This window comes from Lissotriton helveticus, chromosome 3_1, assembly GCF_964261635.1.
Source record: "Lissotriton helveticus chromosome 3_1, aLisHel1.1, whole genome shotgun sequence".
Lineage (NCBI taxonomy): Eukaryota > Metazoa > Chordata > Amphibia > Caudata > Salamandridae > Lissotriton > Lissotriton helveticus.
The window spans coordinates 87,754,565-87,766,769 of NC_136061.1; the positions used below are offsets into that span (position 1 = coordinate 87,754,565).

General features: G+C 45.3%; 1 protein-coding gene across 1 annotated transcript in view; it reads left to right on the forward strand.

The window, feature by feature from the left end:
- Window positions 1-12,205, forward strand: part of MAP3K2 (mitogen-activated protein kinase kinase kinase 2) — a 404,520-nt gene that overhangs the window by 373,367 nt on the left and 18,948 nt on the right. Inside the window, exon 16 of the mRNA XM_078679280.1 lies at window positions 9,971-10,148. Within this exon, the coding sequence (XP_078535406.1) occupies window positions 9,971-10,148 (178 nt within the window). The remainder of the gene's footprint in view (window positions 1-9,970; window positions 10,149-12,205) is intronic.

A 12,205-nucleotide genomic window follows, 5' to 3' on the forward strand; every position in this document is an offset into this window, starting at 1 on the left:
CGGATTTTTACTCTGGTGTAGTGTTTCTGTGCACTTTTCTCACTGCTGATCAGTGGTGACGTGCAAGTGCTCCTGTAGTAAAATGTGGTATGGATTGGTGTTTCCATGATTGGCCTGTTTGATTTATGTGTCAGTCCCTAGTAACATGCACTGAGTGTGCCAGGGCCTGTGAATCAAATGCTGTTAATGGGCTGCAACACTGGGTTGTGCCACCCACACAAACAGCCCGTAAAGTGTAACTCTGCCCTGCCATTGCAGAGCCTGTGTGCAGTCTGGGACTGCCATGTCGACTTGGCAAGTGCACCCACTTGCCAGTCCCTAAACCTTCCCTTTTCTACATGTTAGTCACCCCTAAGGTAGGCCCAAGGTACCCCTGTGGGCAGGGTGCATTGTATGTGAAAGGTAGGGCATGCCCTGGTGTGTGTGCGATGGCCAATTTCGTATTTCACTATTGCAAGGTTACCTGTTCCCATAGGCCAGAATGGGCTGTTTGATTATAACATCTCATAATTCTAACTGACCCAGGGAACAAGGTAGAAAAAAGAGTTTAGTATGCCTGAACTCAGAATGTTAAAATACATCTTTTAGTGAGGGTGATTTTTGCATTCTTTGTTTGAAAATACCACTTTTAGAAAGTAGGTATTTTCTTGCCTAACCATCCAGGATGCCACTGCTAGGTTGTGTATTCCATGTCTGGTTTGTGAGTGACAGTGGGCTGGAGAGGGCCTTGGCTCCAGCAGTCTGATGGGTCAGGGCTGGGCTGAATAGGGCCTGCGTTGAATAGAGATTAGAGGGAGGAGATTTCCTTTCAGCTACCTGGGCCAGGTCTGCTTTCAACAATGCTGTCTCCACCTCCTGCCAGGAAGCTGAACCAGGGAGGGCAGAATTGGTTTGGGCTGGGTACAGACACTCTCTGCCTTCAGAGAACAAGGATTTGGTGGTATAAATATTGGGGCCCAAACCCCAGAACTTTAGACGTCTTTTGAACCAAGAAGACTGCCAAGAAGAAGAGCTCGAGAAGCTGTGAGGAGGAACTACCACTTTGCTGTGTGCTATGCTGTGTTGGCCTGCAGTGGCTGCTTCTGTCTTGGGCAGTGAAACAACTGGACGGAACTTTCTGCAATCTACTTTTGTGAGTTTCTCCAAGGGCTTGAGGTAGAGCTTGCCCCCTTTTCAAGAAGTCTAAGGAACAGCAAAGACTTCAAGCTCTTCTGCCCTCAGCACTGGGAACTGTGTGTTTTGTGCTGCAACAGAAGAAAAAGCAACCCATCGACTCCGTGTCCTGATCGCACTGCAGAGGGCAACACCGCAACCCCACACTGTGACCCTGGTCTCGATGACGCCTTGGTAGCCCTGATGCCGCTGCTCCATGCCGGAATCGATGCTGCTGCTCGCACCATGGTACGAGGGCACCGCCCGTAAAGTTACAATACGCACCGCCCCCATCCCGCACCGCAGTCCTGGCTGGTGCCATCAGCTCCAGTTCATCAGCCAATGACCTCGCTTCAACAATGACGACGATGCTGCTTGCACCGTGACCTGCCAGCACCGCGACCCTGGTCTCACTAACGACACCATCTGACGCGGCCACCAAGCCGCTGCTCGCAACGTGACCTGAGGGAGCTGCACTTTGCACCGCAGCACCCAACGCCGCCAGCGCTCCTGACTTCAACAAAGCGGATTTGGACCGGCAACGCGTTTGACTTCAAGGGCCCTGACAACTCCTGCCCCGACCACCGGAACAGACTCGTGCGAACGCCGTGCTTCGGAAGCTCAACGAGAGGTTGCCGACGCCCTGCATTTCTAAAAGGTACTGTTTGCGAGTCATCCCAACACCTTAGCTGGCCCACGACACGGCGGTCAACCAGAACTGTTTGGATTTGTTTGCTCACGATGCCGTGATAGCCCTGGACAGAGCTATCAACATCAAGGAATTGTTTTTCAACGTTATTTTGATAACTGAAGATTTTTTTAAGTACTGTATAGTGGATTTTTATTGTTTGTGGTCTTGTCTTAAGTATATAAAAATATTGGATTTTTTTTCCCCTAAACTGGTGTGGTGTCCTTTTGTAGTGCTTGCACTGTATTAGTGTTGGTTATGTGCAAATGCTTTACACACTGCGTCTGAGATAAGCCTGACTGCTTGTGCCAAGCTACCAAGGGGATGAGCAGGGGTTATTTCAGGAGTGTAACTCCCTTATCCTGACTCGGAAAAAAGGTCCCAATTTGGACAAAGGTGCATGCCCTTGCGAACTAGAGACCCGTGTGTGTGTGATTGTGTGTGTGTGATTGTGTGTGTGTGATTGTGTGTGTGTATGTGATTGTGTGTGTGTGTGTGATTGTATGTGTGTGTGATTGTATGTGATTGTGAGTGTGTGTGTGTGATTGTGTGTGATTGTGGCTGTGTATGTGTGATTGTGAGTGTGTGTGTGTGATTGTGTGTGTGTGTGATTGTGTGATTGTCTGAGTGCGTGTGTGATTGTGATTGTGTGTGTGTGATTGTGAGTGTGTGTGTGATTGTGAGTGTGTGATTGTGAGTGTGTGTGTGTGATTGTGTGTGATTGTGTGAGTGTGTGTGTGATTGTGTGATTGTGAGTGTGTGTGATTGTGTGTGTGCGATTTTGTGTGTGTGTGTGAGATCTCTTGTCCGTCTATGATCACAATGGGACTTCCAGGTACGGGTCACACAGAAGAATACAGCAGACTCCAATTGCTGGTTTCAGTTACAGGGATTTATTTCCCGTGAATAAGAACTCCAGTATAGCTCAGGCATAGTGCCTGCCATGACTCGTTTCAGTCGCCAACTGCGATCATGACCACATGAATCGCCACATGACATCTAACAATTTAAACAAAATGTATGCACTACCAGATGTAGAAAATAGCCAAGCCGGATTAGTGAAATCAAAAAACAGACTACGGACAAACATGACTAATACTATTCAATCTCCTATAAAATCCATGTAAACATACAATGAATAAGACATATAAAAAACAGACTCACAAAATGATGTTTGATTTGCCAGTACAAAATTACATTATGATTTAATGTGTCGCAGTATCTAAATAGACACTTAAAATCGAGAAGTTGAGGAGCCTACAGATTTGAACTTACGCGAATGGCCATTTGATAATTTTGCAGTTTATCTGGATCACTACTTTTGGATTATGAGTGTCACTGTGAGTTTTTATCAGAACGACGTGTACATGCCAGCATTGCCTCAACTTGACTGAAGCGTTGTTTCCTGGATGCCTTGTGTGGCAGTGGAGGTTGTCGGCTGTGTCGAAATTTCCAGTTTTTGAATTTGCACTTGTGAGTGGACGGCCGGTCTTATGACTTGTGAGCACCACACGGGTTTGTCCAGGCAGCGCGAGCTAGGCGGACTCTGTTACTTGCTTGCACAGCGTTACATGAGGTAGGCTAACTCCGAGGCTCAGTTGCACAGGGCGTGTGAAGATTGCACATTTTGCAACCTACATTCCCAGAGTTGTCATTACGAAGGTCACGTTACGTGACCTCACTCAGCGGCCATTTTGGAATTCATTTTGTAAGTTTGATAATGAATGTAGGTAACAACTTGGTACTTAACTTTAATGATAATGTGTGTAAGACCAAACCGGTATGTTGGATGGAAATTTTTGGGGTGAGCATAAAGATTTACACAGATTCTGGTTCCCCATACACAATTATAAATGAAGAATTATGGTAATCCTCTTTAGTGCAAAAGGTAGGTAGACAATTAGTAGAACCAGACTTACTCCAGAAGGTTATGATGGTGAAACCATTGATTTATTGGGTTATACTTGGTTTACTTTCAAGGTCAAAGAGTGAGAATGTAGAGGCATATTGTACGTTGCTAAGACTGGTCCACCTGTTCTGGGGTAGTTTGACCAAAAACAACTGCACATCATTTTAAATCCCAATAGTAAGGAGCAGGTTTTGGTAGTTGATGAATGTGACACCGTTGGAGATAGCTTGCTTAGACAATTTCCTAAAGTATTTAGTAAGGGTTTTTGGGCAATCTCTAAGGTTTTGAACATCAAATAACTTTAAAGGAGAGCGCTATACCAGAGGTACAAAAATTTTGCAACATTCCTATACTAGTAAGGGAAGAAGTTTCAAGAGAGTTAGATCAACTGGTTGCTGCATACATTATAGAACCCATTGAATCATCTGAATGCGTTTGCCCCATTGTTGTGGCCAGACCTAGCAACTTCAATATCAGACTCTGTGGACTTGAGACATTTGAATAACAACATATTGATTGACAGATTTCCTTTGCCAACAATAAATGAAATGGTGACATGTTTAAAGACGGCTTAATGGTTTTCACAATAGACCTTTCGGCCTCTTATTATTACCAGATCTCATTGTCACCAGAGTCAATGAAGCTCATCTCGTTTATTACTTCTTTTGGTTGTTTTCAATTTAAGCGGATGCATTCGGATTAGCTTCGGCAGTTCATGTTCCAATGTTTCAGCAAGGAACAAGGCGACACCTTCTTTCAAGATGACTTTCTTGTTTTTGCTGCTGGTAAAGAGGAGCATTCTTCCGGATTTAGGATAGTTTAAAGCATCTTAGAGAACAAAGGTCTCACTTTGGAACACACCAAGTGCTAATTTGCAGAAAGGAGAGTCAGGTGTCAAGCCTAAACCTACCTTGATGCCTGCTTTAGCCAGTAAGGAAGATGTCCGGTTATTCCTACGTATGGCAGAATTCTGCTCTAAATACGTTCCCAACTTTGCTGGAAAAACATTTAATATCCGCCAATTGCTTAAAAAGAATAGTGTGCTTAGTTGGTCTCTATAGAGCAAAAGGGATTTTAAAGCCATTAACCACTTCCATGCTAATGACAAGGCCAGCTCGTCATGCAGTACACTGGAGCTGTGCTTATGACGAGCTGACCTTGTCATGAACAATGGGAAATCTCTAGTACCAGCACCCAGCGGGAATTGCCTTTGCATTGAAGGTGTTAAATTGGCAATTACTAACACTACAGCACTACGTAGTTTTGACCCTTACTTAAACAACATCATTACCACAGATTCTAGTAACAAGGGGTTGGGGGTAGTACTCTCAGAAATGGATAGTATGGGTAAGGAAAATATAGTTACCTATGCTTCTCGATCGATCTCATTGCAAAGAAAAATACCAAATAATTGAAAGAGAAGCCTTGTCATGTGCGTGGGCCTTGGAACATTTTTGATCCTTTATCTGGGGGAAGCCTTGAACACTCAGTTGTGACCATAAGCCTTTAATCAAAATTCGAACAATAGAAGGTGCTACCACAGCATCTGCAAGACTTGCAAAAATATCAATGCGGATGCAGAATTTTGTGTACAAAATGATTTACAATCCGGGTAAGAACAATGTGGTGGCTGATTTCCTGTCTAGGATGCCAATCATGCTAGAAAAGTGTGAGGATGAGGAATGAACTGGATTCCGAGTGGCTCTAATCCATGACCAGGTTTTTTCTGTCATTGATAAGAGTGAATGGGCAGCAGAGTGTGCAAAAGTACTAATACTTCAAGAAGTGAGAGCGCACATGTTGGACTGGTGGCCTAGGAAGGATTCTTTGAATGCCTCTATTAAACCCTTTTGGAGGTAAGATTTGAATTAACACTAGAGGATGGCACCTTGTCTAGAGGTGAAAGGATCGTTCCACCTGAAAGTTTATGCCGCATGATTGTGGATTTGTCAAACGAAGGCCATTCAGGCATTGTCAGGACTAAATCTGTAATCAATAGATTGTTTTAGTGGCCTAGGATGGACTTTCATGTTGAAAGAGTAGTGCTTGACTGTTGTGTGTGTGCCACTGCTGACAAGTCCTTGCGGACATATCGCCCACCTATGAGTGAGGGACTTTTACCAAAGAACTCTTGGGAGATAGCAGCCATAGATATCAAGGGACCTTTTGGGGAATGGCATCAGTATTTAATTGTTGTAATCAATTTATTTTCTAGATAGCCTGTAGTCAAGGTGGTTGGTAATGCTGATACTCATTCTGTTTTGAGGTATTTAGATGAAACTTTTACTTCTGACGGCATTCCAGCATCTATTGTCAGTGATCAAGGGGTGCAATTTTTATCTTCTAAGCCCAAGGCATATTTTAAGAAGCCGGGGATTAAACACAGAACCACCTCTCTATATAACCTGAGGGGTAATGGAATGGTGGAAAGGCACAATTCCATTGGCAATGAAAAGCAATCCGGATTGGATCACGCAGATAGGTAAAACTGTTTGGACTTAGAGGGTCACATGCAATAATGCCAAAGGGTTGCCTCCTTTTGTAATAATGAGGGGTAGTAAAGCGATATCGAAGTATACTCCTGGTTGGTTGTATCATATGGGAGTGGAGTCATGGTACTTGGATGAAGTGAAGAATCGTATGGAAGCTGTGCACAGTAAAAATAAGGAATATTATGACGGAAAAACATGGTGTTATATCTCCTGACGTAAAGGTGGGTGATTGGGTGCAGGTCAGGAAACCAGGTTTTGCTCACAAGGGACAGAGTCAATATTTTGAACCAAAGGAAGTGGGGAAGCTTGTGGAACTTAAACAGAATCGTGAAAAGTAGGAATACTGGTCAAATGTGTCAACCTGAGTGTGATTGGTTACTGGATGAAATGGGAAAGATTGTCCACAGTGGGATGGTGGATGAACAAAGCATGACACCACTATGGAAGAGAGTACTAAAGGAACCGTTCAGGATAATTCTTTAAATAAAACTAAGGAGAGTATCAATGTGGAGTCTCAAGATGAAGCTGTTACCAGTTCTGTATTAGGGGATCTCTGTGTATAGTCATAGTCTAGTGAATAGTTCCGCCCATGTGCGTGGACCCCGGAGCAATCAAAAATAATCTCTTAAGGTGTCGAAAAAATGCAGAACTGCACAGACACTTAAGAGAGAATTTAAAGACAGATAATGCAGCCTATATCCACAGGCTACACTGTCCAGTACTTCAACTAGAAATTCCACCAAAAATCCACAAACAGCAAAGCCTGTCCAGATTTCCCTTGCTTTAACAGGAAAAACCCTCTGGAATGATAGAGAGAAAGACCTGGACAGACAAGCCCCATAGGCTGCCATTATGTGGCTCAAAACAGGATACTGTGCCTTTAAGAGAACCTTCCAGAACTTCACAGTATCCCAGAATGCACTGCAGGTCCCTTTTACTTTCAGTTCTTTTTTCCGGCTCCTGCTAGCAGGACCCTGGAGCATTGAGCTCTCCCTTTTGGGATTTATTTTTGTGATTTCTCACTTTTTCAAGTGTTTTTTGGTACTTTGTTCAAAGTACTTTGGTTAATTATTCTTTGGTGTGCTTTTGGGGCAGTCTTTTTGTCGAATATGCCTGCATTATTTGACAAATGCCCTGAGTGTTCCAGGAAGAAGGCCAAGACTGACCCACATGAAGTGTGTATCCTCTGCCTTCCCTCCTCTCATAACCCTGATGAGTGTGAGATCTGCCAGGGATTTACAACCAGGACCCTGAGAGACAGAAAGAAGATCAGGCTCCAAGGCATGGAGGAGAGAAGACTGCAAGCACGAGGTGGGTCTGGAGGGGCTTCATCTGCCCATGCTGAGGCCTTTGGGGGCGCCCCAGAGGCAGGAAGTCCAGCAAGCGTCCCCATTCTCCGTCGGCGTTGATTGCACCGACTACGGCGACGAGAGGGATGACTACAGTCTGTTCCCCGTCTCCCCAGGGCTCTGGGTCGAAGCGGCGTCGACGTTCGACGTCGAGGGATCTGAACAGACCACCGTCGACATCACCGGTGACGGTTTCGCCGTCGTCTTCGCCGTCGTCAAGGACTCGATGTCGACGGGTGGCCCGGCGGCGGCGCTCGCCGTCGTGGCGACACCGCCGTTCGCCGTCGGCGGAAAGGAGAAGATCGTCGTCGAGGGGATCCTCGGCGTCGAGGGGGCGATCGCCGTCGAGGCACAAGAGATCGCCGTCGAGGAAGAGATCGCCGTCGAGGCACAGGAAGCCGTCGAGGCGAAGACGATCGACGTCGAGGCGATGGAGGTCGCCGTCGAGGCGGAACCGTTCGCCGTCGAGGGACAGGCGTTCGCCGTCGAGGAAGCCGTTCTTCGGCGCAGGAACGGTGCAGAAGGAGTTTGGGCACCAGGAGTCAGTCTGACAGGCGTCCAGTGCCTATGAGAGACTCTCCCACTTCCCAGCCTGATAAGGAGGGCGTGTCACCGGGCTCGGTGTACTCCCTTGTGTATACCCCTCCTAAGCCGGGGACAGTGACGCCTCCTCCTCCGCCTCCTTTGCCGAGAGGGCTTCCTCCGCGGGTCCCTACCCCGCCGCCTCTACCACCTCGGCATCAGCCTCAACCTCAGCTATTGGTTGACAAGCCTCCACCGCTTCCTCCGAGGTCGGTTTCCCTGCCCAGGTACCCGACTCCTCAAGGGGACTCCTCGGCCGAGGGGACCAACCAAGCCACAGTCTCCTGTCCCGGTGGAACCGGCAGGGCGACCGAAGCCACGGAAGTCGCGATCCTGCTCCGGACGGAGAGGGAGGTCGCGCAGTCGTCACAGATCCTCGACGAGGTCCAGACGGCGCCACAGGAGGCGCGGATCACGGTCCCGCACGGGCTCTTCCAGGACAAGGTCCTACTCCCCAACCTTGTCAGACTCCCCGGGGACGAGGGTGTCTCCCGTGGATGACATCAGCACGTTACAGGATGTTCTCCTGAGGGGTGCAGCGAAATTAGGAATCACGGTGACGGCTCCCACACCTACGACGTCCGTGATCTTTGAGACACTTCACAAGAAACATTTGTCTCGCCCTCTGCTGCCGCTCGTGCCAGGCTTGGTGGAGCCAGCGGAGGAGCTGTTCCTTATGCCTGCAGTAACAAGAGCTGCTCCATCCAGTCACCTGAAGAAATATAGGGCTCTGGATTCCGACCCGGCTTTTCTAAGGTCTGGCCCGGTTCCGGACTCCGTTATAGTGACGGCAGCCAGAAAACAACATTCTACCTCTCTGTCTTCTACCGTGCCTCCGGATAAGGAGAGCCGATGGATCGACTCTAATGGCAGGAAGGCTTGTGGGACAGCAGCTACGGCCATGAAGACCGTTAGCGATACTGCTCTGCTGGGACGGTACAACAGTTCACGGAACTCCTGCCACGAGACAAGAGGAAGGATTTCCTAGAGATCCTGTAGGAAGGGTTGCTGGTTTCGAACCAGGTTATCAGCGCGGCTGCGGATGGTTCCCTGTTGGCGGCCCATGGTTACTGTCATGGGATCAACCAACGACAAGATACGACTGTCTCTGCATGCTCTTCAGTCTCTGAAGTGGTGGTGTTCAGCGGAGAATCTCCTGAGAGGGGTTCCCTTCCACAAGGACATTTGGTGAGGGAAAATATATATACATTTAGTGCAAAATCTAACTTTTTTGGTTTTCGTATCACATCTGCAACAAGCACTGCGTCGTCTTTCGTTCCATTTCCAACAACCTAGGTTTTTACCATATTCTTTCAATAACCAAGCACTGCGTCGTCTTGCGTTCCATTTCCAACAACCTAGGTTTTTACCACATTATTTCAATCAACAAGCACTGCGTCGTCTTACGTTCCATTTCCAACAACCTAGGTTTTTATCATATTCTTTCAATAAACGGTTATCCTAAAGATCAGTAAAAACGTGTTTCTTGATAACCTGCTATGCATAGCATATGCCAACATGTCCACTCTGTTGACTTCATGTTTTATGGAGACAAATGTCTTCATGCAGCTTCTGAGTTACACAGTGGTTTGCTCAAACGCTTGAAAATATTCTGAATTATACCTATTGGACTGATCGAAAATTATAAATACCTAGAATACACTTTTTTGTACAGGCTCGCGCTATTTTAGATAATGTTTTATTTAGGCTAATCCAGGTTATAGCAATCTTTTTTGCTTGCACATTTTACCACAACCATGTGATACTTAATAGTATAAGTGTATCCCTTTCCATCTAGGAGCAAACATTCTTCGTGATTCCGCGGGAAACGTCAAGTTGGGAGATTTCGGTGCCAGCAAGAGGCTCCAGACTATCTGCCTGTCTGGCACAGGAATGATGTCTGTAACTGGAACCCCTTATTGGATGAGCCCAGAAGTGATCAGCGGGGAAGGCTATGGCCGGAAAGCAGACATCTGGTGGGTCTTTGCATTTTCTATAAAAACAAAAAGCACCATTTGAATCTTGGAAAGTAGTGTGTACATGTCTTAAGTCAGGAAAACACTGAGCACGATCCATATTATAACTGAACTAAAGGGGCAGACATTACTGTCCGAATACCTCTCTGTAGAAAATTGTGCTGGCTGGTAGCATTTAATCGGCTTCTTTAAGCAATTTTTTCCACTAGTAGACAAAAAAAAAATCCACTGTACCAAATTAATAAACGTATGCACTCAAGACTATAGAACCTCAGTCTCCACTCTGTAAACAAGCATACTTTTCCGCAATATGTGGGTGAATATCTTCTGAAATTGTATTGTATTGTATTGTAATTGCATTTATATAGCGCTTACAACCCCTGGCTGACGAGGCGTCGAAACGCATTTTCGGCGAGTAGACCCACAGAGGATTAGTGTTGAATTAGTATAGTGAAACATGCAAGGTCATTTTAAGTGGTGGATAGGTTAGTCAGTTATTTGGATTTGGAATGATAGCAGAGGGATAGAGGAGGACAAAGGTTTGTATTTATATAGCGCTTGTTGACGCACGCTATTCAGGAAGCCTATAAAGGATTAGTGGTGAATTAATATGGTGAAATATGAAGTAATTTCAGTGGTGGATATTAGTCAGTTACTTGGAGTGAGAAGGATAGCGGAGGCATAAAAGGGGCTGAAAGATTTGCATTCATATAGCACTTGTTACCCCTGATGGGTGTTGAAGCCCTTTTCTGGTGAGTAGCACGCCACTCCGGAACCCATAAAGGATTAGTGTTGAAAATTAGTATAGTATAAATATGAAGTAATTTGAGTAGTAGATATGTAATTCAGTTATTTGGGTAGTATGTTAGTATAGTTGAATATGGAATTTGAGAAGTGAACATGTTAGTCTCTTAATTTTGATTGAAAAGGATAGTGGAGGGATAAAAGAGTGAAGGATTTTTTTTAGGTCTTAGCAATAGGAGGACGCTTTTGGATGAGTGAAAAGGAGTTTTGGAGAGGAGGAGTCGGAGGGAAGAGTTTAGAAAGGTTTATTTTAGGGGATTGGTATAGTAAAAAGAGGTGTCGGATGATGCAAGGAGGGGTAGAGTAGGAGAGAGTCTAGAAGGGGTTATTTTGTCGATCATAGTAGTGGTATGGATTTTGGGGTAAATGAGAGAGTGGATGTAGAGAATATATTTATAGATATATAGGATGAGAGATAGGGTAGTGCATTGGAAGGAGTAGTAGAAAAGTTTGAGATGAGTCAGAAGGTTGGGCTAGAAGATATATTGAGCGAAGTATAGGCTGAGAAATAGGGTAGTGCACTGGAAATGCTAAATTAGAAGAAAGTGATAAATATATAGATCCATAAGTATGTTGAAAGTATATAGATACTTAAAGGAGGTAAGTATATGTAGATTAAATATATTGATAGAGGCACAGGATGAGAAATAGGGTAGTGCATTGGTTATGCTTTTTCAGTAGAAAAGTAACAGACACACGGATCCAAGTACATGGAAGGTACATAGATGCACAATGAAAGTATGTACATGTAGACCAAAGATGATTTTTATTTATTTATTATTATTTTTTTTCTTAACAACATAATTATTGTACATATTTATACAAAGTAATACACAAAGATAGGTACATATCTATAGTGAAAACAAATGCTTATATACAGAGGGATATGCTGTACATTTCTGGTTGCGTATGGTGCTTATGTGGGGAAGAGCCAAATCTTGAGTAGTTTTCTGAGATAAGGTGGTTGTCGTGGACCTTATGTTGGGGGTAAATAGTTCCATAGTTTAACTGCTTGAACAGAGAAGGATGTGCCACCCATGGTTTTTTCTGGTATGGTGGGATTTTGAGACGAGAGGCTCCTTTAGTGCGGAGGTTCCTTTGTTGAATGTGTTTGGTGATTTATTCCTGAGGAAGAGTGGTCCTATTCCATGTATTGCTTTGTGGGTGATACAAAGCAGCTTGAACATGGATCTCCTGGCAACCGGTAACCAATGTAGGGCTTTCAAGGCAGGGGAGATGTGGTCTCGCGGTTT